Source organism: Megalops cyprinoides, chromosome 23 (assembly GCF_013368585.1).
Source record: "Megalops cyprinoides isolate fMegCyp1 chromosome 23, fMegCyp1.pri, whole genome shotgun sequence".
In the NCBI taxonomy this organism is placed as follows: Eukaryota; Metazoa; Chordata; class Actinopteri; order Elopiformes; family Megalopidae; genus Megalops; species Megalops cyprinoides.
The window spans coordinates 19,179,414-19,205,233 of record NC_050605.1 but is presented as its reverse complement, the minus strand read 5'-3'; the positions used below and the strand labels follow the sequence as shown (position 1 = coordinate 19,205,233).

At 48.0% G+C, this 25,820-nt stretch overlaps 1 protein-coding gene across 4 annotated transcripts in view; it reads left to right on the top strand.

Annotated features, from left to right (window-relative positions):
• LOC118770487 (DENN domain-containing protein 5B-like) overlaps nucleotides 1-25,820 on the top strand; it is an 82,143-nt gene that overhangs the window by 40,167 nt on the left and 16,156 nt on the right. For all 4 annotated transcript variants that reach the window (XM_036518200.1, XM_036518198.1, XM_036518199.1 and 1 more), the window contains exons 2-6: nucleotides 6,969-7,078; nucleotides 8,421-9,129; nucleotides 16,491-16,678; nucleotides 20,714-21,226; nucleotides 23,062-23,293. In XM_036518200.1, coding sequence (XP_036374093.1) covers nucleotides 6,969-7,078; nucleotides 8,421-9,129; nucleotides 16,491-16,678; nucleotides 20,714-21,226; nucleotides 23,062-23,293 — 1,752 coding nt within the window. The remainder of the gene's footprint in view (nucleotides 1-6,968; nucleotides 7,079-8,420; nucleotides 9,130-16,490; nucleotides 16,679-20,713; nucleotides 21,227-23,061; nucleotides 23,294-25,820) is intronic.

Below are 25,820 nucleotides of genomic sequence, written 5' to 3'. Positions count from 1 at the left end.
TCACCCCTCCGCTCCTCCCCTCCTCTCTTCCGCTCTTCCCCCTCTCCAGATCTGTGGTGGTGAATGTGGGTCAGGTTCCGCTGCGCTTGTTATTCCAGATCAGTTCCTCCCCAACAGGAGCTATTTTTACCCGCCTTCCCCGACGCATAATGAAAGGATTTCGGTCCGCCCCCTTTGTCTTTTTTTTCCTGTTTTTGTCCTTTGTTTTTCTCCCTCTGTTGTTCTTTTTTGTCGTTTTTTTTTTTCCTTCCAAGCGTTTATCTCGCGAGCCACATAGAAATGAGTCATTTTGCCGGAGGGGTTTCAGGTCCAGCCTCCGTGCTCCCCGCTGGACTGTCCGGTCCTTGCCAAAGCCGAAGGACTGGCCTCCGTTTGGAGCCTGCCGTGTGCCAGCTCGCTACGATTGGCCCCCAGGAACGGGAGTCAACACCAGCGCTGGAGAGATCGCGCTTCCGTGAGATAAAAGGTTTACCAGGCGCTCCTTGGGTAAACACAGAGCGCAGCTGTGCAGAAGATCACACCCCAGAGACCTGCACCGAAAGCGCTTCAGTCTGCGGTATTTGTGACCTTAATATGAACAACAGCTGAATATTAAAAGCAAAGCCCTAGGAAGCTTACAGCTAACAGCAGGCAGCTGAGGACAAGCCAACTGCCCTCTCTAGGCATTTTCAAAGCAAAGAGAGCTGCCCCAGAGAACGCACGCTGAAGACCCTCACTGAGATTGCTGTACTGCACAGCCTTTGTTTGAAGGTTAAGGGCCTCATTTAAGGGCATCAGTGTCAAACGTTTCCTGAAATCATAACAGTAACGTGGAACATAACCCCCAAAGAACAGACGGCAAGTGGATGAAAGCATGCATTTGGGATTCATTTTCTGTCATTAACAGACCCACACACACGCACACACATACACACACATATACACGCACATCTGAGCACACACACACATGCAGTCTCACACAGTGTGGTGCTCTGCTGCGGCCGAGATGTTTACAGGTTTCCCTCCTGCTCCGCTCCTTATGACAACCAGCAAACGCGTCTCAGAAACCATCTGCATTTTTCATCCGTGCCACCAATAAACACAGGCAACCCCCTTGTCTCTCCCACGCTTTCCTGTGAAAGCCGAGGCTTGTAATCAATTCCCCAAGCCCACGGCAGCTGTCAGGGCCCATCGGGCGGAGACTGAGGAAGGGGCCGGGCTTCAGGAGGGAGGCCCCCGCAGTGCCGGCAGAGTGATGGAGTCTGTAATGAGCGGAGACAGCTCCCGAATAAGGACAGAGAGCTGTCCCTCGGAGTGAGGCGTGAATCTGCTCACATAGTCATGCAGACCTGCTGGAGGAAATACATCCTGATTGCCTCTTTATCCGACTCTTAATCTCCCTCCGCCTCCAAGTGCCCACTGCCTCCCTCCACCTCTTGATGAAAGCTATAACAAAGGCTTCTGTGTGGCAGAGTATCTTACTATAGGATCTTCAGTACAGGCCAGCTCTGCCTCCATGTCCTTTCCTCCCCACTCTTCATATTCTGATTGGTCCTCAGGTGAGAAGGCCACTCCCCTGGGCAGTGATTGGTAGATCTAGCCTTCTCTCTTTGGGTTTAGTTGCCAACATTCAGCCTTAGGTTCTTCTTGTCTACTACCCTTACATTCCCATATTGTCACTTTCCTTTGGTTCCTTTGAACCCTCTGGTGTTCTGTCAATGCAATGATGTGCATTGTTGTCCTTCGCCCACTCAGGTGTGTGTATGAGTTTGCCTGTGTGTGTGTGTGTGTGTGTGTGTGGTGTGCAGGCTCGCTCTTGCTGTCAGATGTGCCACTGCACCTCCCTCTTTCACACTCTCAGGTGTGTGTCGCAGGTGATTGTGGAGGTGTTGTTTTCACAGGTAGGAAGTGAGGAGACCGCTGGGGTTGTGTCTGTTCATGTCAGCCCTCAACCTTCTGTTCTCAGACAGTCACTGTGGTTCTAACTGTGCTTTGTAATGGCAGGGTCCAAACCTACCCGTGGACACAGTGCACATGTTTCTCTCTGAATCTTTTAATTACTGTGTACCTTTTACCAGCACATAGCACCAGAGTTATTTTGCTGTTTTACGGACTAATCTATTAACACTCTTCAATTTTTATTGATATCATGTCAGTAATAGTGCATTATAAATGACATTGATGAATATTTTTCATCCAAGTTAAAAAATTGTTTCTTCTTAATTTGACAGGAATAATTATATGGCGTATAGTAACTGCTGACACAACACATTGCCGGAGTATTAAACAGGCAGTATAAATAATTTAAATGATGCCTTCTGTAAGGCTTCTAGTTGATTTCCTAATCCAGACACATAGCCCCAAGTATTTTTCTCTTTTTCTGCTCCACATTGACTTCAGTTCCAGCTTCCACCATTGAATTTCCCAAAAGGGGCTGATGAGGATGAGTGTTTTGTACTGTGCTTTAGTGTGCTGTGTACAGAATCACAGCATTCAGAATCTGTTTAACAGTAAGCCACTGTTCGGCTCTCCATAGCCTCTTTGTGCGGGACCGGTTTGGTGGACCCTCACACTCTTGGGGTGGGAGCGGGGGGCACAGCTGCACCAGGAAGGGCCCGGTTTAAAAGACTGGGTCTGGCACGCTTTGGGGCGACGGGGGAATAGAGAGATCCTCACTCCATCGTCCAGACAGCGACTCCTCTCGCTCAGATGCGAAAGGCGGAGAGCATACTAAACAGAGACGGCGGGTATTGATGATAACGCTGCTACAAGTGGAAGCGAAGTGACATTGCCGTGGAGATGGTGTCCTCTGGGATTGAGGGGTTGGTGTCCTCCTAATCGTCTGCCGGGGGGCATGTTTATCATGTCGGACAGCGCTCGAAATCGCCCCCTCCTTCATTCGGCGCTGTGGCTCTAGGCAGAGCACTTCCCTGCGCCGCCAGCTTACTGTGTTTATACAGGAAATAGAGGAGAAAATGGCTCATTTCTGTTGATGTAGGTGATCACGGGCCATTAATTGATGCATCTAAAGGTAATGGTAATTTTCAAAAGCGATAATACACACATGCCATGTTAAAGCTGTCCAGTTTTTATTTACGCATGTGCAAAGTGTGCTATCAGCTCATTTAGCTGGTCATTTTGGCCTTTCTCAGGCTCATCGGGGTCTCCACACAGCTTGCTTACATGCTTCAGAATGATTGATCTGAAAGACCACACCCCTTTACCAACTTTCGACCAATCAGTTTAGAGATTAGGCCCTACAGATTATTCCTCAGCATTGGATTGGTCTGGAGACATGTGGGATCATTTAGACAGTGAAAACTAAAATCTTAAACAAAGCTCTCTGTTTGAATAGGCTCACCTTGAATTCACATTATTTTACCTCCTAGGTTTTGTGTTATGTTGTATAATATGTATCTTATATTGAGCTGTATATTAAGTTAATAGGAATCTTTATTAATTAGCTTCACAGTCTGAGACAGAGAGGTGAGTTTCTGTAAAACCAGCAGCATTTATCTGATATTGTCTTGGTTAGTGACCTCATTCACGTGTGATCATCAGTACTTATAATGGTGTGTTGTACACATTCATATGCAATGACTTTCCTTGGAGATTTTCAGGTGAAACACCTTGTGCAAGAGTACAACATCAATGTCGTATCCAGGAATCATTCTCGTGACCCGCAGGAGTTGTACAATACAACCTGTACTTTAATCTGGGAATGTGTATCTGTCGCTAAAATGAACATTTTTAGTTTATGTGTCTGAAGCACATGGGTCTTGAGCCATTGGCATTTACTGTGCAGACCAGCCCACATAAATATCAGTTTATCTGTCCTCATTATGTTTGCCATGGGCTAGTGCTCAGTGTTTGATTAAGTTTATTTGCCTCAGGGATTTAGGGGCATTAATAATTAAATAAAGTAAATTCTAAATCCAATTAACATTACCAAGTCTTTATTACTGTAAGGGCTTTTTTATTAAATGTGCAGACCGCCAATGGATTATGAATTTTGATGTAGTTATTTCTGTGATTAACATTGCATGCTCTGTGAATAGGTTTTATAGATTGGATCGGTGGAGGGGATTGTGGGAGGCAGTGTTTGTCATTCAGCTCGCCTGAAGCATTAGGCTGAATTAGAGTGTTATCTGCGGGCACGTTCCCCGCTTCCCCAAAGGTCATGCTCTCTCATCTGTGGCCATTTCCAGTGCTTGAGTCAACACTGCTCAGTTCTGTGTGTGTGTATATGTGTGTGCATGTGTTTGTGCATGTGTGTGTTAGTGTGCGTGTGCGTGCGTGCATGTGCGTGCATGTGCGTGTATGTGTGTGCATGTGCGTGTATGTGTGTGCATGTGCGTGTATGTGTGTATGTGCGTATATGTGTGTCCGCGCGTGTGTCCGCGTGTGCGTGCGTGTGCGTGCGTGCGCGTGTGTGCGTGTGTGTGCGTGTGTGTGCGCGTGCGCATCCATGTGCGTACAACTGTTTGGTAACATTCAAGTGAAGAGTAATGCTGTTCCATTTTTTGGAAACGTCCTTAAGATGACACTCAGAACAGAACCTGAGGCATAGTGTCACTACCGTGATATTTTTATGCTTTTACAGCTGGATATGAATGAGGTATACAAGCAGGATATTTATAAATTTGAATAATGATCATAATGTTAATTATGTTGATATACCCAAATATAAACTAAATATAAATAAATATGTCCACGCTCATTTGTTAGTACTGAATTCCTACCATCAGACAAGGATTCACCTTGAATTATGTAGAGCTAGTGTTTTTTTTTTGGAAATCTCCTTAACAACATTAAAGCATTACAGTCATAAATGTTTTAACCCCCACAGTGTCACATGAAATGCTGTAGGATCATGTTGTGCTTTCACTCTGTTCAGATAAATAACTGCCATTATTGAACTCAGTAAATGATCTCTGAGGTGGAGAACGAACACCCTCCTCTCCATCGAGCCCACCACCCCCACCTCATGCCCCCCCCCCCCCCCCCCTCATGCCCCCCCCCCCCCTCCCAGGAGCATTGGCGGCACAGGAACAGAAAGGTGATGGATAATCACTTGTGACCCCATGCATTCAGTCCTATTATCAGACATAAATGACAGTTTGTCCCATCTTTCTCTCGGGACACAGCACAGAGAGACTCACTCCGAGCTGTGGGAAGTAAGACCTCTTGCACTCATTAACGCTGTGTACACAAGTTCTCTGCTCCCTGTGGAGGTACCTCCAGGGCACTGATTAACCAAATCAAGGACCAAATCGAACATTCAGAAGGTCGTCGATCGAAATGGTGATATATTTCAAAGACCAGAACTAGCTGAATGTAACATGTGCAATTTTTATGGTATATTTATTAAATTAGGTATGTAACTTGCATTACAGTGAGTGTCATTTGAGCTTATTTTGCTTCAACTCCTTGAATTTGGGGTGTTTATAGAATATATCACTCCGTCCTCATTTTCCTGAATGCAGCGTTGTCTGCCTGTGTCCTTGCTGTGAAACAGCCTCCCCCTCTGCAATGCTCAACAGACTGCACACTATTCGCCCCCCTCAGCTGTTCGGCTAGACTCGCCATTCCACGGTCGTCAGCTGCTCAGCGCCTGCTCGTGACCTCAGAGCCCCCCATCTGTGTTATGACTCAGACCCGTCGGATCCTCCCAGAACTGCTGCGCTTTTAATTATCGCTTCCCGTCGCATCGCCGGTTAATGAAGAGAGAAATAAAACCCGTTCTGCTGCCGCTCTGTTTTCCGCATCGCCGGGTGTCAGAGGGCGGCGAACGGGCCGTGTGCGTTTGGGTTCAGCATGGGGCCTGACTGCGCGTGTCTGTACCTCGGCGTTCAGTATGAGCGAACCCCCCCTTCCATCTGCAACAATGTGCTCCCACAGTTATGCCCTAGGTGCGACAAAGACTACAGTACCCACAATGCATCATTTTCCTGTCGTCACCACAGCGCTGTGCAAAGTGATCCTCCTCTGGGCTTCCTTCTGCCTCCCCTCCTCTGTAAATCAGTGTGTCTGATTTGTGGTCCCCGTCCCCTGTGAGTGTTGTAAGTGCTGTGTCCGGTGCTTCACGCTTGAATGTGTGCAGGTAGTGCAGACTGGAGCGATGAGTGTGGTGGTGGGCTAAATCAAAGCCTTGCAGAGGCAGCAGTGGCATCAACAGGCCATTTTTCTCCACAGCCAAGGGCTGACACCCTCATTCCTTTCCAATTCTCAGATCTGTACTTCCCCCCACCCCCCTCATTTCCTTCTGATTACTTTCTCTTTCTCTCTTTTTCTCTCTTTCTCTGTCTTTGTGTCTCTCTCTGTCTCTCTCTCCCCTCTTCCCTCTCTCTCTCTCTTTCTGTTTTCTGTTTCTCTCTGCACTTTATCACAGCTGAATTTGAGCTTCATTTACTCCATATAGGCTGCTTGTCTGAAGAGAATTCCCAAGACTGTGTTTGTTTTGGCTCAAGGCTGAAACGTTCTCAGCAGGCTTTTCGCCCTTGTCAGATTGCTGCCTCAGTCACCGATGAAGGACACACATTACAAAAGAAATATCTGTCCCCGTCTCCCTTTTACCTGCTTCAAATGTGACTTATCCTCATCCACCCAAGACCCCTGCATTCTTTGCGTGTTTCTAAAAGCAATTTATTGATTGTTTTCTTCCTATATGTTTAACGTGGAATTATGGATTGTTTGAAAATTGAATTCTGATATTTGAAATGTTCAGTCTTTATAATAACATGAATGGGAATAATGGGTTTCTTCAGCCTACCTTCAGTATTCCTCAGTCGTAGTTATTTTATCTTATGTCCTGTATGTATATGTTTGTGGCATTTTTAGTCATATGTGCAGCCTTATTCTCAGCTAGCTGTCTGTCCCACTGCACCTGTTGGACATGCATCATCTGTGCCCTAATAGAACAGGACGACCACAGCATTATGGAGGAATCAGTGACGGAGGTGTAATTTCTCCTCCTCCGTTTCTTCCAGGCGAAAACTTTGAGCAGAGCCCCCTCAAGAGGACCTTCAAGTCCAAAGTCCTCGCTCACTTCCCGGAGAATGTCGAGTGGAACCCCTTCGACCAGGATGCAGTCAATATGGTGAGTAAAAGGAGTGTGTGCGATGAGGGACAAGAAGCGGGGTTTAGGGAGTACAAAATTGATTTGGGAGACAGGCAGTGCAGCTCAGGGAACAGTGAAGGAAATGTATGGGACAGTAAAGGTTGTTCAGGACACAGTAAGCGCTGTTTTTGGGAGAGTAAAAGGGGTTTAGGACACAGTAACGGGGGTTTTGGGGAGGGTAAATGGGGTTTAGGAAACATGGACTGGCTTGTGCCTTATGTTTTGACCCCTACTGTCACCCAGTCAAGCCAGTGTCCCACAACGTATCCCTAGTTAAGCAGCCATTTGCCTTGCTGTCCACTAGAAAGGCAGGAGAGGCTTCTGTTACTGCTCCAAGAGAATGAAATGGAAAGTGATCCATTGCATCACCTTCCCATGACCATACAAGGTCATAGGTTCCGTTGCAGGCTCAACTGTCTCTCGACGCCTGGCTCAGCACTGATAAATTATTGAGCGCCTGTACTTTGATTTTGCCTGCATGGGAATGGCCATTGTACATGTTCTCCTGTGGGTAGTTCTCTGCCAAATAGTGACCTGCATTATGAGCCCAATGGACACATCAAGGCAGGACAGACTGCAGCTGCAGTAAGATTTCTCAACTCAGGGGAAACACAGTGTAGAGCTGTTCTGTCTCTACAGTGCACAGTCTGTAACGCTGGTGTCAGCTCCGTAACTGAAATATGTCAGAAATTAATTAAAATTTGAGGGATGCGTTCTTGCATATGTACGCAGTCTGTCGGCATGTGAAGTTATGATTATTAATATATCGGAAAAATCAGGGCACAATTAAGGATTAATTGCACTTACCTAAATCATTGTTATTCCACTTTGTTTGTCAGATTCTGCTCCCGCAACACTGTTGAAATGTGAAAGAGTAATCGGTTGCTTGATGTGAATTGATTACTTTTAATTAATGAACATAGAGAAGGCAGAGAGATGAGGATGCGAGATGCAGAGACGGAGGAGTAATTACGTTTTCTGCGCTCTGAGTCATTCTGCACAACAGCAGCGCCTGCTCCAATTTGGGGGAGCGAGGCCTCCGTGTTTTACGCCTTCATTAAGCGCGGCATCTCAAGGGCGGCTGTAGTTTTAAAATTGTGCTCACGTGTGCGATGAGGCTGCAGTTCTCCGTCTACCGCGCAGGAGAGGTGGGAAAGCTTTCGTTCGGCTTTTTTGTCCGTGTTCACCCCAGATAAACGCCCACGCGGACCCGTGACCCGGGGGGTGCCGTGTGTGTGAGAGATGAAAGGGCAGGGTGTTAAAGACCCCCCTTTCTCCCCCCCTCCCTCCCTTCCCCACCCCCCCCCCCCCCCCTCCGCAGCTCTGCATGCCCAAAGGCCTGTCGTTCCGGACGCAGGCGGATGAGCGGGAGCCGCGCTTCTACTCCTTCCTGATCACGCGGGAGGACGGCACACGCACCTACGGCTTCGTGCACACCTTCTACGAGGAGGTGCGCAGTGCGCAGATCCGCGCCGCCATGCAGACGCTCTACCAGATGCACCACGCCGAGCACACCTCCGGCAGCGCCTGCGCCTCCTCCTCCTCCTCCTCTTCCTCCTCCTCCTCCTCCTCCAGCATGGACTCGCTGGCCAGCAGCCTGGACGAGGCCGACGCCCCCCCGCCGCCGGCCTGTGGGGGGCGGGGCTGCTGCTGCGGGGCGTACGACGCCGCGCGCGACACGCTCTACGCCTCCAAGGCGCTGTGCCTGATCACGCCCATGCCCTTCATGCACGCCTGCCGGCGCTTCCTGGCGCAGCTGCACCGTGCCGTGGCCGGGCCCCGCCCCCCGCCGCTGCCGCTGGAGAGCTACGTCCACAACCTGCTGTACGAGGTGCCCCTCCCGCCGCCGGGGCGCTCCCTCAAGTTCCACGGCGTCTACGAGCCAATCGTCTGCCAGCGGCCTGGCCCCGCGGAGCTCCCATTGGCCGACTTCCCCCTTGGCGACGCCTTCCAGCTGCTGGGCGTGGAGAACCTGGTGCAGGTGTTCACCTGTGCCCTGCTGGAGATGCAGATCCTGCTCTACTCGCAAGGTAGGGGACTGCTGTTACCGTGGTGATGTGCACGCTGCCAGCGCTTAGATTCCACTCTGGTGCTGTTTGGGGCAGGAAGTGTTTTTAAACTAAGGAATTTGTTGAGAACGCTCACTAGGTCTATGTCGCTATGTTATTTTTTCAGTTGCTCAATTTATTTTGCTAATGTACAACCCCAAAAAAGAGAAGAATTACCTTGAATGTAGTCACTTTTTATTCTTTTGAATAAAAACTCCACAGGTGCACTTTAGTTTAACACAGTAACTCTGTGTTGCTGAATAGGCTGTGGACCTGGCTGTTCTTCTGGCTTTAACAGTCACTGTAAGCTTCCTTTATTCATGATCCGCTCGTCCTTTAACCTACTGCCTCAGCAAATGGGAACAGTCCTCCTCTGGCCAGTAGCCCTTTTGCAGCCCCAGTAGTTATTTTATATTAAACTTTTCCTCTTAAACAGAAAAAGGTGAAATATCTTTGGTACAAAGGCAGTTATATAGATTTTATTTGTTTTCCAGCTTATATTGTCCTTGATAAAGGGTGATTGAACTTCCATTCTCTATTTTAGGTCATAAGGCATCTGTCCAGATATTAAAATTTCTTTTCCAGGAATAGATTTTCATTAGCTGTAATACATCAAACGGATTCAACGCTGGATGCCCTTGTTATGCTGAGCGAAAAGCCCAATTTCTATGCCTGGAAAAACAAATGACACCAATCTAGTCTTCTCCTATCAGTCAGTCTCATGATTATTATTAATGTGGTTTGTGCTTTTGCTAAAAATGAGGCCCATGCATTATTAACTAGCAACTGAAACACTCATGAAATGGAATAATTCAGATTGTACAGATTGTGAAATGTACAGGTTGTTTTTCTTTCTGGCTCGTCACTGGTATTATTATCATTGTCATTGTTGTTAGTGTTGTTGTCGTCGTTATTGTCGTTGTTATTAGTGATAATTTTAAAAAATTATTATTTCATGACTTCAGCTGTAAAATGTATCCTGATTTGATTGTTTCGTTTAGCCTGTCCACTCAGCTGCAGAGTATCTCTTCCGTGCTGTACTTCCTGTGAAGTACGCGTGTCACAGGGCTCGTATGGTCTTGTCTCTGCATCAATCTGCCACTAATGAAAAAACAGGGAACACATTGCCCATCTGTGGTGCTGGGATATGTGGCTGGAGAGTGGGGGCTTCCTCCAGCCCAGCCGTCTGAATGGGCGCTTGTGTTCAGACTGGGGGTTGGCTGGTCACATCCGGGCTGTGCCACACTGCCACACTGTATGTCAAGCGGATGCTTGGATTGGCTGGTTGAGCTCCAGGAGTGGTTACCAGGAAGACGGTGGTGAGAGAGGCTCTCTGGAACTTGGTATTTGAGCAGGCAGCTCATGCTTTATTTTATGTCAGCAGCTGAGCCTGATGGTTTCGAAGCAGTGGTCCTCTCTCATTGGTGCGGTGGATACACAGCAAGACACCTTATTGTGACGTCATCACGATGTCACAATAAGTGATCCGCTGAGATGCTGGCTTTTGCTGAGATGCTGGCTTTTGCCAGTTGAGAGAGATGTGGAAAGCAGTCGTACAGGAGGAAATACCTGTTGCCCTTCCTGTCCCAGGGCAGTGTGTGTGCCCAGAGTGCCAGCTGTTCTGATCTGTTATTCCAGCTCCAGCGAGAGAGATATAAGGGAGGAAGATCAAAAAAGACCAACAGGAGCTTGTGACCAGTGGAGATGGATGTGGAGGCTCAAACAGACTAATTAAAGGTCACGAACAAACAGCCTCTCTCCCCTCAGAGGAGTCAGAGGAGGCATCTGCACTGTGAAGTCCAGGTCCCTAATCCTCTCTGGCTCGGCACCCCAGTTCTAGTCGGGCACCCTCACCGCTGGCAGTGATTACACCGTACTGATTGCTTCTGCCACAGATGCGGCCACTGGGCCTGCTCCCTCCTCTGACCCAGTTCTGCGCCTAAAGCTGCATATTGTATCCAGTGTTAGCAGAAGGGAGAAAAATAAGCTGTGACACTGAGGACAGGGTGAGGCCCAGCTGAGCTGGCAGGCTGGTTCTTCAGTGCTGACCACTGGAGACCTCCTGTGTCTGTGTGTACTGTCTGTAACAGCCTGTCCCATATCGAGAGGCACTCAACGAGCAGATTGAGTATTCACAGTGAAATCTGCCCGCAACCCACTGGATCATGAATTCTCTGTTCTTTCAGTGGTTCAGGGCTGCTGTCTGCCCTCTCCATTGCCACAGTTACCCAGTTGGCACCATTCACTGTTTGTTATGGTTGAAGCCACGAATATGATCAGTTTATGTTAGCTATGAAGAGATGTTCTTTCAATTTCCTTGCATTTCCACATTATGTTTTACCTTACGGGTCAGTGTGAACAGGATTTACAATTGTCCATATATGCTACCAAGAATTTGCCATTGAGATTCAATTTATTTTCAGAGATTTGTGTCCTGAATATATGAATGCCCTATCAGCAATGTTCTAGTCAGCATTCTGTAGATTATTAAGAATTACCTCAGTGATAAAATGGCCCCCTTATCTATTTTTTCATTACCTGTGATCTTTTGCAATGACTTTGATGGAACAAATCTGGGGGGAAAATAGCTTAAATCAATCACAAGAATCAAAGAAAGTTAATTGCCTCACTGTTATGAGAGAGCGCTGTTGAATGATGGCCACAGTTTATCTGTGAAATCTAGGGTGCTGCAGTGAATTCAGTAGGCTGGCTTCCTTCCAGCTTATCTCTGCTTAGTTCATGAAACCAGATCAGAGGGAGGGAGCCGAAGAAGGGAGCGAGGGGGGGAAAAAGCGCTGCTTGAACCATTGTCTGAGATTTATTTTTCTAAAACATTTACGTTAGTCCTCATTTGAACCACACATTTCGAGATGGCACAGTGCTACGACCTAACATAAAAAACAATGCAATGTGTATCATTGAAAAACGAATCCCTCGTCCGTATCTTCTCAGAATGAAGAAACAAGGTTTGTAACCGAAAGGTTGCTGGTTCAATTCCCCGCTGGGCCACTGCTGCTGTACCCTTGGGCACAGTATTCAACCCATAAATTCTTCACTTAAATGTCCAGCTGTATAAATGGATAAAATTATAAGCAGTTAAAACCTGCTGTATGCATGTATCTTGCTGTGGATAAGACTGACTGCTAAATGACAACAAAAGGGTTAAAAGGAGTGGGTTTGTGTAGGTGTGGGGAGTTTATTTGCCCAGGTAGCTGGGACTGTTCCACTCCCAAGAGCTCCTGCATAACCAGTCATTCCAGCTGTGTGCTGATCATTAATCTATCATTAATCGATTAATCGATCATTAATCTAAAGGAACAGCAGTAATGGTTCCACCCCTCTGAGGATGAGGCTCCACGGAGAGCAACCTGAGGCCTGAGTCCAGCCAGGGGCCAGAGTAATCCCTCGTCCGTATCTCCAGGGCTTTTCACCCTCGGTATTGTGGGTTTGCTGTGCTGGACGAAGGCCAGGCAAGCCAGAAACCCGCTCACAGACTCATTCATCCTCGCCTCTGCCTGCTGAGACAAACCCTGCGGACGTTTCCCCTTCAGTCTAATTAACTGCAAAATTACATGTTCAGACATTTCCCTGAGCTTCTCTGTCTCCCCTTGTCTCTTCTGTCTCTCTCACTCTCTGCCTCTCTCTCTCTCTCTCTCATGTTCACACTGTACAGGCGCAAACAAGACTAGTGATTGCCAAAGCCCCAATTAATTTTTCCTTCCTTAATTAAGCAAATTGCCTCTCTCCCCACTTCAGCATTTTGCATGAGACCAAGCAGAATTGAGTGACTCAATGGGAATTAGTAGGAAAAGAATTTTCTCTCAGCCAACTCCAGGGCTGGAAAGGTCGCGTTTGGTTTTGACAAGAAGTGAAGTTTCATGAGGACCCTCGGGAGTTGTGAAGCCTTCTCTCTGACTGTGAGAGGCCAGAAGTGTTGTCGGAAGCTTTTTTAGGATTTGGGACCTGGTCTAAAATGTGGGACCTGGTCTAAAATGTGGGACCTGGTCTAAAATGAACTCGTACCTCGGCCTTGTGTTTCTGAATGGATGGTGTGAGGTTTTCTTCAGGTCATCAGTGCACCAAGAAACTCTCTCCCCTGGTACTGCAAACTGAGCCAGAGGCGTATAGATTGGTAAAGGGTTTTAACTAAGCTCATGCCACAACGAGCTGACCACACCACAGTTACATCCAAGGACATGCTGTGGGACTGAAGGAAACCCCTCCATCCTCCATACTGCCCCCTGTAGGACATAGGGGAAAGTCCTAAAGTTCCACAGAGCTGGTTGGCAATTGGCTTAATTGCAGCCTTCTGTCAGTGCTCCACAAATCAGACTCAGCTATCCTGGGAATGTTCATATATGTTTGCTGAAGTATAACAAACCAGTATAACTGAAATATCTCTTAAATTAACACCATCACAGTCTCTCTATTCTTATTTGGCAGTGTGTAATTGGCCTTATTTTTCCCCCTCAGTTTCATATTATATTGGTCTCTGAATAAATATTGTCATTTGTTGTCGTGTGTCATTATACAGTAGTGATATATTAAGTAAACCTGTGATTGATTGATTGACATATTGATTGACTGACTGAGCAACATCTGTCCATAGCGGGCATTAATCTGCAAACCTTCTGGTTGCAAGCCAAGGTCCTTAACCGCTACACTACATTATTGCCCTTTTATAATGAACACAATGAGTGCCTGCAAGGAATGTGATTGAATTAACTCCCACCCATTCTTGTATGAGACACATTGTGTCTATAAATCTCCGTTCATGAAACTGGCAAGCCAATAAGGTGTTCAGAATAAGGCCTTGAAATGGAGGCATGAAAAACGGCTCAGGATGCCGTCTTGATGGGGACCGCTCTGGCAGCTAACGGCCGAGGCGTTCAATATAACATTCCGCAGAGCGAGCCTGATTACATGCTAATGGCTATGGATCGACCCAGCATGTTGTGTTCGGTTCGCGGCAGTGTTGTTGTTTTGTCTGTGAGATTTGAAAGGGATTAGCGCCGTTTGTTCGGCCCCGTCAGCCCGCGTACAGGAGTGCTTACTCGCCCTGTGATGGCATGATTGCCTGCCGTCCATTTGGTTAATTGTTTGTAGGATTGCACAACAGCGGTGTGTGCAGCTCTGGACGCTGTGCTCCGGTGAGAGGCTTTCTGTGGGAGCAGAGCCAGGTACAGCTATAGTTAGGCTCGGTGGCAGGAGAAAATAGGGCAGGGTAGACATCGGGATATAAGGTGACAACTGGGGGTACACCCCTCAGCACCCCCATAGTGCCGGGCCTGGCTGTAGTCGCTGCCGCGCAGCTGTGATTGGCGTTAATAGGATTACCCTGGCGCTGTGCTGCTGCACTGTCAGTGTGTTGATGAATTACGTGTAACCCGTTTCTCTGTGTGCCGCACAGTTATCTGTGATGGAGTGTCTCTGCTAAACACTGTGAGCACAGTACCACGCTGCTCAGTGAAAAAGGCTTTCTGAACGTACTGATACAGTAGCTTCTGTGTGTGTGTGTGTGTGTGCGTGCGTGCGTGTGTGTGTGTGTGTGTGTGTGTGTGTGTGTGTGTGTGTGTGTGCGTGTGTGTGTGTGTGTGTGCGTGTGTGTGCATGCGCGTGCGTGCATGTGTGTGTCTGTGTGTCTGTGCGCATGTGGATCTGTGCATGTGTGTCTGGGCGCGTGTTTGTGTGTACATACGTACGTGTGCATCTGTGTGCGTGTGTGTGTGTCCACCGTAATGTCTTCCAGTTGCCTCTTGTGACGTCTGGAAGGCTGATGGGGGTTGTGGGGGTGGCAGTGGTGAGTGGGGGGAGGGGGCAAATGGAAAGGCATGTGGAAGTGATGGGTGATGGGGGGTGCGATGACAGAGGTGGCTGGGCACATGGCTGCAGGAAGGGCTGACATACTCAGTGATGCGGGAAGCAGAGAGCGCTCATCTCAAGTGCTTTTATTCTACAGTCGGAGAGAGAGGGAGAGAGATGGCTCTGCAGGGAAGTGGGGAAGTGGGGGGATGGGGTCTCTCTGCCCAAGAGTCTTTTTTTAGAGTGTGTGTGTGTGTGTGTGTGTGTTGGGGGGGGTGGAGCTGTATACTTTCCACTCTCACCCTCATATTGTAGGATGGAGATCTGTGCATCATTAAAAATCAGTCCAATTATTAGTAATAAGTGGAGGATGCTCATTACTCTGAGGAGGCTGCTGGTTAAACTCCACTGTCATTTTGCCCTGTTGCCATATGACTGGCACAGCTCCCTGTCACTGCAGCAACCATTTTAAAGCTCCTCATTACTATTTGCTGGTTCTCAGTCAAAGTGACTGAAACAGGGGCTTCTGGGATGCATTGTCCTGGACACAGGGGTGATGTCATGAAAGTAAGAGTATCTGAGGGGAGGGTCAGGGGGGCAGGGAATGGTGGCACAAATTTAGGTCTTTCAACATGGCTGTAGACTCCATCCAGAGATATGTAGCTTTAGAAGAAAATACATCTGCGAACATCTCTCCCCTGTGTCCACCCTAAACGTGATGCAAATGCCCTTGTTTCCTGTTGGGTGACAGTGGTGTGGCTGAGACAGGGGCTCGGGCAGATTCTGCTGCGTGACTGGGTTTTAATGTCACAGAGACACAGGCCCAGCCAGCTGCAAAAGGCAATGGGCCTCAGAGCTTCGGGGGCCACTGTCTGACATTTCAGCAACCCTCAGTCTGTCACGTTCTCTGGTCAGTCGAAATCCTGCTGACATTCGTGTCGTACAGGATTGGCAAACACGGAGAGATTAAACACAGAGGCCTAAGGCAGAGAAATCCTGATTTACAGCCTGGAATAATGTTCACGTGCCCTTCATTATTGTAATGAGCAGGTAATCCCAACCCCAACCGCAAAGCCCGGCCCCCATTAAAACACGCCCTGAGCGCCGTTCCTGCCTGTTGAGGTTTACCCGAGGTTATCCCTGCCCCTGCCCGTGCTGTATTCTTCTTAGTTTCATCTGTAGCTGAATGGGATCCAGCCCTGATATTGACAGTGGAGTCCAAGTTGAAGCGCAGGCGCTTGAGATGGAGACTGAAAGTCGGTGTAGCGTTGCGTTATTTCTGCTGATGGTCACCCCGGCCTCGCCATCGTATTTCACACGAGCAGCGAACTGAGGGCGTGACATTGAATCTGCTCGGTGGGTTTGGAAATCTGTAATCTGACTCCCCCTCCCGCGCATGTGCGAAATATATGAATACATGTGACTTCACGTTGCTGTGTTTCATTTCCATGCAGTTTGAATGAGTGAATGAGACAATGGATGCTATGATATGATATACCGCTCTCTCACCCTCTCACCCTTCTCTCCCTCTCCCCCTGCAGATTACCAGCGCTTGGTGACGGTTGCCGAGGGGATCACCACTCTGCTCTTCCCCTTCCAGTGGCAGCATGTCTACGTGCCCATCCTGCCCGCCTCCCTGCGCCACTTCCTGGACGCCCCCGTGCCCTACCTGATGGGCCTACAGTCCAAGGAGGGGACAGACCGCTCCAAGCTGGAGCTGCCCCAGGAGGTACGGCACCAGAACCTGGGCTCGGCTCGGTGTTTCGTGTCCCTACTCACTTGCACACACTATTACGTTACATTACATTATTGTTAATTTAGCAGACACTCCTATCCAGAGCAACTTACAATCTTATGGGTTACAGTTTTATGCTATCCATTTGTACAGCTGGATATTTACTGAGCTAATTCTGGGTTGAGTGCCTTTCCCACGGGTACAGCAGCAATGCTCCAGCGGGGAATCGGACTAGCGACCTTTCGGTCACAAGCCCTATTCCTTACCACTGTGCTACACTGCCCACCACTATGTATCACAACACCTGTGGCTTGAATGCTCTGCCACTTGGAAGGACGGGGTAAGGAGCTGCTCTCAAGGTTTCCTAGCTCCCCGGCAGCGTTGTCAACGCGGATCGCGGTATTTCATCGTAGTGTTATTGAGGCAGCATCTCAAGAGTGCGCTGAAAGGCACCGTGCTTTAGCAGGGGCTGGGACCACAGGAAGTGGCATCGCCTGTCTCTCACCAGCGAGGCTCTGCGTTGCTCAGAGCCATTTGCTTAGTGCCGTCTCGATTCGAGCTCGGAAACATCACATCTGAACTCAGAGGGTTTCCCATTGTGTGTGAGTACAGCCGCTTGGCCGGTGCCACTGAACGTCTCTCGGAGAGAGGGTGAAGAAAGAAACGAACTATTTCAGGTGTGAGCTGCTCTGTGGTGTTAATTGAAATGATAATATGTAGGCTCTGAGCTTGTCCTGTCTCACACAATCTCTGTGCGCTTAATAGCCCGCTGCTCTCTGAGAAAAAGGCAAAATAAAACAGACTTTCATCACTAACGTTTCCATCTCTGGCTGGCGAGCGCCTCGCTCGTGTGTGGAGGAGATAAGATTCTAACGAGCTTCAGAATTCTAACGAGCCGGCAGAGCACTCTCCCTGGGGTGTGTTAATCTCTCCCAATTCCACATGAATTTTAATTATCTGTCCGGTTTCCTGCAGCCTCCCAAGAGCTTCCCCCCTCTTCACCAAATCCAATTTTCCGGCCTGCTTTTTTCGTTTCCCCCAAAAGATGCACGCTGAATTATCGTTTCTCCAGTAATTCTTTGAAGTATCATTGCCCAAGAAAGGAAATGATTAGAGAATTAGCTGTTGGCAGAACAAGGTTGCAGAAAGAGCATCAGATTAACAAAGCAAAAAAAAAAAAAAAATGTTAAATGAGGGAAATACATTACATGAATTGTGAGGGCTTTGAGTTTGGGTGGAACTTCAGATTCTTGTGTCCTGTTTATGTGTATCTGGGTTAATTTATTTACAATATTCTGTCACATGACATTCTCTCACAACTTGTGCTTTTGTGGCAGTTTGCATTTGGTACAAACAGGCAAAAGCTGAAAGGACACACAAAAAACATCTCTCTTTTATTCTGTTTCTGAAGTAATATAATGTAGGTGTTCCTGACTTTGTTGCGAACATCGGATCTGCTTCTTTATCGGAACAAAACACGTTTTGGTAATTGGGACATTTACTATCATAGGTCTACCTGGGGTGATAGGCAGTTTGTTTAGGGATCTATCTAAGGAGCGGAGGATGATTCGTTCATGAGAACCTCATCAGATCAGAAGTTGTTTTTGACTGTAATTGCTCAGGCCTGTTCTTGGGAACCTGCACCATGAGTGTTTTGAGTCCTGTCTTGGTCCTCTTCCCCCTGGGCCTGAGCTAGCCAGAGTCCCCTGCCCTGAGCCATCACACGACCAGTCAGGCCTGTAGTCTGACAACCAGTGAATTTACACTTCCGTAAATTGCTGCTGCATGAGTGAAGCTGAAGCAGCAAATATAATACCAAGACAAAGAGAGGGAGCGAAAGAGAGATGGAGTGCAGACACACACACACACATATACATGCAGTGCATCCCCCTACACACACACATTCACACACATGTCCCACACTCCACTAGCCCCCGAGTGGTAGTTTCTGACAGACTGTCGGGTTGTTGAGTGACAGGTATTTGGCTAATTTGTGAATATTTACTTCAGTGGGCCTGTTGCTTTAATAGGAGAGAGGCAAAGGCATAACCTCTGGACAGCAGGCATGCTAAAATTTTTATGCTCTGCAAGTATGTGGATTGAATTTTCAGGTAATGTCAACCATTTAAAGACTTTTTAAGTTTTACATCAACTGGCAAGACAATCGCATGTATCAGATTTTTAAATCCCACAGAACCACACAGAAACCATTACAAGCATTTTCTCGTAAGGCTTGATCCATTTTATATCACATAGAAAAGAAAACACACTCAGGAATCCCAAGAAGTTAGATTAAAAGCTGTGCTTTTTAGCATTGATCAACAGCACATTATCTGATGTGGAAACCACTGAATGAAATTTGTTCAGCCACCCACAGCTATCAGTTCAATGCCCATATCATTTGCAGCCATTACATGGCAGATATTTCCATCGTCCAGTGTTTTGTGCTTTTAAGGTGGCTTCGGCAATGACAAATGATAAATCAGTGATATACACTACAGGATGTGCAGGTCCCTTTGTGACCTTCAGCCATGCCCACTAGTAGTGGTTACATCCTTGTAATCCAGGTCAGCATGGCTCAGATCAGTCCATCTCAATGAATCCTTATGGGAATGTCATCATGAATCCATTAGACCATATCTGGGTTCACTTCACAGCTCCCTTGTCTAGTCAAGCTGCTCAAGGTAACTTGTGATGCTCACTCTCACTGGTCTCACAGTGAGTGGATACGCTTATGGTCTCTTGTGCTGGAAGTCACTGTGGATAAGAGCGTCTGCTAAACGAATGGAATGTAATGTAATGCAGTGGGTTGCACTGATGTTATCTCCATTGTTTATCTCCTGTCAGTCGCCTCCTGGACTGGATTTATCTTCACTGCTCCCCACTACCCCCTTCAGCAGGATTCACACTCCATTTTATACGGATTAATCTTTCCCAGTCTACACTTGCGATTTAATTAAGCCCTCATTTCATCCCTTGTTCCTGTAAAAATCCCACAGCACTACAAGTGCCATCAGCCCTTCGATGTCAGAGATGAGGAGAGTGTAGATGGGATACGGTGTCCTGAGAGGACCGAGATGGACAGACACTGTTCATCTCAGGTGCCCCTGGGCAATTTTAAAAAATATGATGTTTTTATTACTCAAGATTTCTTCCTCTTTCAGCACCATTCTCATCAAGTTACAGAGGCCCTGAGGATACTTATACATAAAACACCATTAAAGACCGCTGGACCCCAAACAGTGATTACCTGCTCACATTAGATGCACACAAGAGGTTTATAAGAAGCTTTTCACACTTCAGTTTCCTCCACTTAAGTAAAGTGCCTGAGCATGTAGTACTTATTCACAACCACAGTGAAAACTGGGTTTAATAGTTTCAGTGTCCTCATGTTTACATTGACCTTATGCTATCTCTCGCAAGCAGAGGAGGTTAGAGTAATGGTCACAAAGTTACACGCTGTGTTTTATGCCTTCTCCTGCCCTGATCAGTTGTGTTTATTGTGAGACAGTGGCATTGCCCATAGTTCAACAATTTACCCTGCCTCCCTCTTTACACTGTCACCCCCATTTGGTGTAGTGTAGTGGTAAGAAGCAAGGGCTCATAACCGAAAGGTTGCAGGTTTGATTCCCCACTGGGGCACTGCTGTTCATCATCATTATCGGCGGTCACTCAAAGTCGAGTGAGACTGTCCTCCTTCTGGGTCCTTATGGGTCTTCAGGTGGGTGTAGAGGCCGATCCTGGAGCCGCATATTTTGGGGCAGTGTGGGAAGGGGTAGGAAGAGGAGTTCGAGGATGTGGTTTGGGCCTTATACCCTTACACCCTCGGCTGTTATACCCTTGGGCGAGGTACTTAACCCATAATGCCTCAGCAAATATCCAGCTGTATAAATGGATAACGTGAAAACTATAGCCTGTGTAAATCTCTCCGGATAGGAGTGTCTGCTAAATGGCAGTAATGTCAGGTGAATAAGTAACAGTATAAAAGCAGGGATAATGCACTTCTCATTTTGGCTTGCTTCTCTGCAGGCTAACCTGTGCTTTGTGGACATTGATAACCACTGCATCGAGCTGCCGGAAGACTTCCCGCAGTTCCCCAACAAGGCGGAGTTCGTGGCGGAGCTGACGGAGGTGCTGCAGCGCTTCGGCGTGGCCCCACAGGGCGGCACGCCTGTCAGCCCCAGCCCCGCCCACCTGAAGAGCCTGGCACTGCACGAGCTGGTGGACGACCGGCGCAACGGGAACCTGGGGGGCGAGGCGCTGGCCGTGCTGGAGCGGCTGCAGGCGCTGGCCAAGCGCACGGGCGTGGCGGTGGAGGGGGTGGAGATGCTGGGGCGGGGGGGCCAGGCGGGCGATGCCCCGGGGCGGACCCCCGACGAGGAGGAGGAGCTGAGGGACGCCAAGCTCAACGTGCAGCTGAGGGAGGTGTTCGCCAGCCGCTTCACTGCCATGTTTGCCGACTACGAGGCCTTTGTCATCCAGGGAGCCCAGGACCTGGAGTCCTGGCTCAACAACCGCGAGCAGATGCACAACTTCGACAAGGTGAGAACGCAGCCGTGTGCACACATACAGGCATGCACACACATACACACACGCACATATACTCACACACACACGCTCATACACACAAATACACACATGCACATACACACACATATGGATACACACACACACACACACACAGAAATACACACATGCACATACACACGCATATGGAAATACACACAGATACACACATGCACATATACTCACACACACACACACATGCTCATACACACAAATACACACATGCACACACATGCACATACACACACATGCACACATATATACACACACAAATGCACACACACTCATACATTCTTAGACACGCACGCACGCACAAATGCACACGCACACACATTTACACATAGGCACATACATATACACGTACACACATGTCACACACACACACACTCATACACACGTGCACGTATGCATACACATATGCACACACAGATGTACACACACTCACACTCTCTCACACCAAATCACCCAGTTGGATCAGATTAATGTTGATTTTAAGTCAAAGGGAGACAATTTGATACTTTATTTGAAGGCTCCGTTAGATAAGTGCAGGCAGAAATGTCCATCTGTGATTTCTTGTTAAATCATAAAAAAAATCTCCAAGGAACCTAACATAGCATGTCTAGGGTAAGACAGAAGGGTCTGAGGCAATCTGTCAACTACAAAATGTTAAGTGTGTTTTTTTTTACCACGTTAGGGAAAAGGAACAAATGTATTATAGGCAGGAATCAATCCATAACGTCCCTATTGGTAGAGAGTATACTGCTGAAGACCTCTGTTTGAGATTATATTTGTCTGACATAGTTGTGATATTCATGGAGTCTAGTCATGGATTTTGTGAAATGCGCTACCTGATCTGTGAAAGTGAAATTCTTCTTTTTTCTATGATGTTTTTTTTTTTTTTTTTGGTTGGTAGAACAGTGTCTGTGAACCGAATATGCCCAGTCAGAATTCTGAGCAGAGGGATTGCCTGTTGTGTCAGCTCATGCATCACAGAGTTGCGTTTGTCTTCTGTCAGCTAGCGGCCAAAGCGTCAGCTGGGGGTCAGTGCGTGGTGTAGTGTCGACTGTGGGGTTTGGGTAATTTAGTGCTCTCTTTATGCGGACGTGCTGGGTGAAATGCACATCGGTTTGATGCATCGGCAAGCCATTTCATGCCTCAGTTAAAACAAAGATTACACAGACAGAAAGGGAGAGAGAGAGAGAGAGAGAGAGAGAGAGAGAGGGAGAGAGAGAGAGGGAGAGAGAGAGAGACAGAGAGAGAGAGACAGAGAGAGAGAGAGACAGAGAGAGACAGAGAGAGAGATGCCTAGCCAGGAACCTCACTGAGCAGTCAAACATGGTGAACTGCAAACATTCTCCAGTCACTTACCGTGAGCTCTCTCTCTGTAAAGGTTTTTTTTTTGCCCACAGGTACAAAATGGCTCCGTATTGAAATGATTGTTGTAGATGTCAGCCTCGCACAGTAAAAATGGACTTTATTGTATGCTTTTCAGACAAGGCAGGCAGTAATTTCTTTTATAACTGAAGAGCAGCTAGCTGGTCTGCAGATTGGGTAAAGTGGACAAAAATGTCTTTATTCTCAAGCTTTATCTCTGGTCTACCTTCATCTCTATCTTATCTATCCCTATTTTCTATTAAAAAAGCACTCTACACTAGCTTAGCACTTAACTCAGTATTTTACTGACCTCCTGTAGTACTTTTCGATAACTACTCTTAGCATAGTGCACTTATTTGGAAGTCACTGTGGGTAGGAGCATCTGCTAAATGATGTAATGTAATGTAATTCTCGGATTATACTCTCGCTCTCCCCAGGCCTCCTTCCTGTCGGACCAGCCCGAGCCCTACCTGCCCTTCCTGTCGCACTTCATCGAGACGCAGATGTTCGCCACCTTCATCGACAACAAGATCATGTCGCAGTGGGAGGAGAAGGAGCCGCTGCTGCGCGTGTTCGACGCCCGCGTCGAGAGGGCCCGCCTCTACAGCGTGCGCGCCCCCGCCCTACGCTCCTCCCACTACCAGAGGTGCACCAATCTGAAGGAGGCAGGTGGGTGAGCAGGGGCGGAGCTAAACCAGCCTGGGGTGACTTATGTCGGCTCGTCAGTGGGAATGTAGAGCCTGCTCTCTACTGCGAGAATGACAAGCATTACATGCTTACATGTTCATTACTTTACTGGCATTTAGTGGATGGTCTTATCCAGGGCAGCTTACATAGGTTACAGATTTTATATATTATCCTTTTATACAGCTGGATATTTACTGAGGCAGTTGTGGGTTAAGTACCTTGCCAAAGGGTACAGCAGCAGTGTCCCACTGGGGAATCGAACCAACAACCTTTCGGTTACGAGCCCTGCTCCTTACGTGCTGTTTACCACTATGTTACATTGCCACCCCAGAAACAGATACACCATTTTACCCTGTGCCTACCGGCAGGAGGGTGACATGTTTGTGACATGTTGTCACAAATGATCACAAACACATTAAGTCTGAGAACCAGCAGACCCATTGAATGGTCAAAGCAGAAACTAGTGAGGCACCAAACCGAGCTTATTACTTCATCCATGACAAACTGTTTCTAACCAATGGATGAACTCTATGGAGAGCTGTGAGTTTTGATTGGTTCAGACAGAACAGCCGTAAACAGCACGAGGGACGGGCACTGACCCCGGCACTCCTAACTCAGAGGGTTGTAGGCTCATACCCGGGATAAGATGCCCCTCTCTGTTCCCGGAGCAGGACCGGTTGTGCTGTAGCTAAGCGGATGTGTGTGGGAGATACAGAGCGTGCGCCGTCCTGAATTAGAATGAGGCCGTCTGCAAAGGGAGCGTCCTGCTGAGAGTGACAACGGCAGCCGCTCACGCAGTCGCTCCGGGTCCTCGCCTCGGATGACTCACTGAGCGACGCAGACGCAGACTCAGGGCAGGGTGACCTTATCCTCCAGCCGAGGAGAGACGCAGCGTCTCGCCCCAGCAGGACACTGAGTTACGGGCTGCCACCGGTCAGCACCAAGAGACTGTCGATATAGGAGCTGCTGGCCAGGCTTTGAACGACCAAGGGGGTCAGAATGGGCCTGGATGTTGTGGACGGAACAAGCTTTAGTGCTGTGAAACACACAGCTCGCTCACGATGCTCTCGGGATTGCTGAGTGCTTCCTTACACATTATATTACATTATTGCCATTTAGCGGACGCTCTTATCCAGAGCGACTTACATGTTACAATTTTTTGCATTACCCCTTTATACAGCTGGATATTAACTGACGCAGTTGTGTTTTAAACACCATGCCCAAGGGTACAGCAGCAGTGTCTCAGCAGGGAATCAAAAGAGCAACCTTTTGGTAACAAGCCCTGCTCCTTACCACTACGCTACACAGAGGCCAGTGTGGACCCGACTCCAGTGCTTCATCTTAGCACGGCCTGGCTGGCTGTGGACGTGTCCTCTCTGCTCCCGCTGCGCCTGGCTGTGCTTCACAGGGCGCGTCTCAGAGTCGCTCTTTAATTACAGCACGTTTGCTTCTCTTTCATTGCCTCTCTCTCTCTCTCTCTCTCTCTCTCTCTCTCTCTCTCTCTCTCTCTCTCTGTCTCTCTCTCTCTCTCTCTCTCGTTGCTGCTGAGGCTGCAGAAGGAAGCGAGGCGTGGGCTGACTGTGGGAGGAGAGGGACATTCACGCAGCAGAGCAGAGGTGTCGGGTTATTCCCGTCGCTCAGGGAAAACCGTTAAACCCTGTTCAGCTTGTTTCTTTCTTTTCGCGGATGCTGTGGTGCAGAGAGAGGCAGAGACCAGCCCTCCATGAGATCCTGATACACGGGCATGGGGAAGTTTTCACTGTTTCCAGTTTGAATATTACGTTCCCCTCGCTGTGGTTCGTTGTGAGTTTTACTGTCTCCTCAGCTCTCATGATTGGTCTGTGAGTGTGTGTGAGAGAGCGAGAGAGAGACTGAGAGAGGCATGAAAGAACGCTGGAGTGCGCTCTTAAACAGCATTAATGAACTGTACAGTGGCAGGGCTTTGAAGTCCTTCCAGTCCTTCCACTGGAGAGCCCTGCATTGCCATGGTAGCACTCTGCCTCGTGTTGTCTTTTTTTTTTTTTTTTTCTTTGTCTGTCGTCATAAAAAAGAACAGTCCTTTTCTTCCTCAGCACAGAGCTGCGTCTTGAGAACAAGGTGTGCTAAACCTCACTGTTTAACATCTCGCTGTAAAGTAAATTCCTCTCTGATAATTCAGAATGAGTTCCCTGCGGGAGGACGAACTCGCAGCCCCATGTATGTATGATTAATAGGGTGTGTAAAGGTCATATTAAACAGCGTGTTGTTATTGTTCCTTTGTGAAAGGCATTATTCATTTGTAATGGTGGATTTTCGCAGGGTCCATTGAGATTATGTACTTTGCCTGAGGGCGCTGACTGTAAGGTATAACCTTGTACTCGAATGCGTGACCTTCAATATTCTAACCACTACAGCCCATCGCTGGTCCACTGTGACATCATTCTGAACGCAGCCATACACGAGCTTCGCTGGTGTGAATCAGGCTGTCTGATCCCTTTGCTGCTGGTGCATTGTGGGAGATAGACTGTGG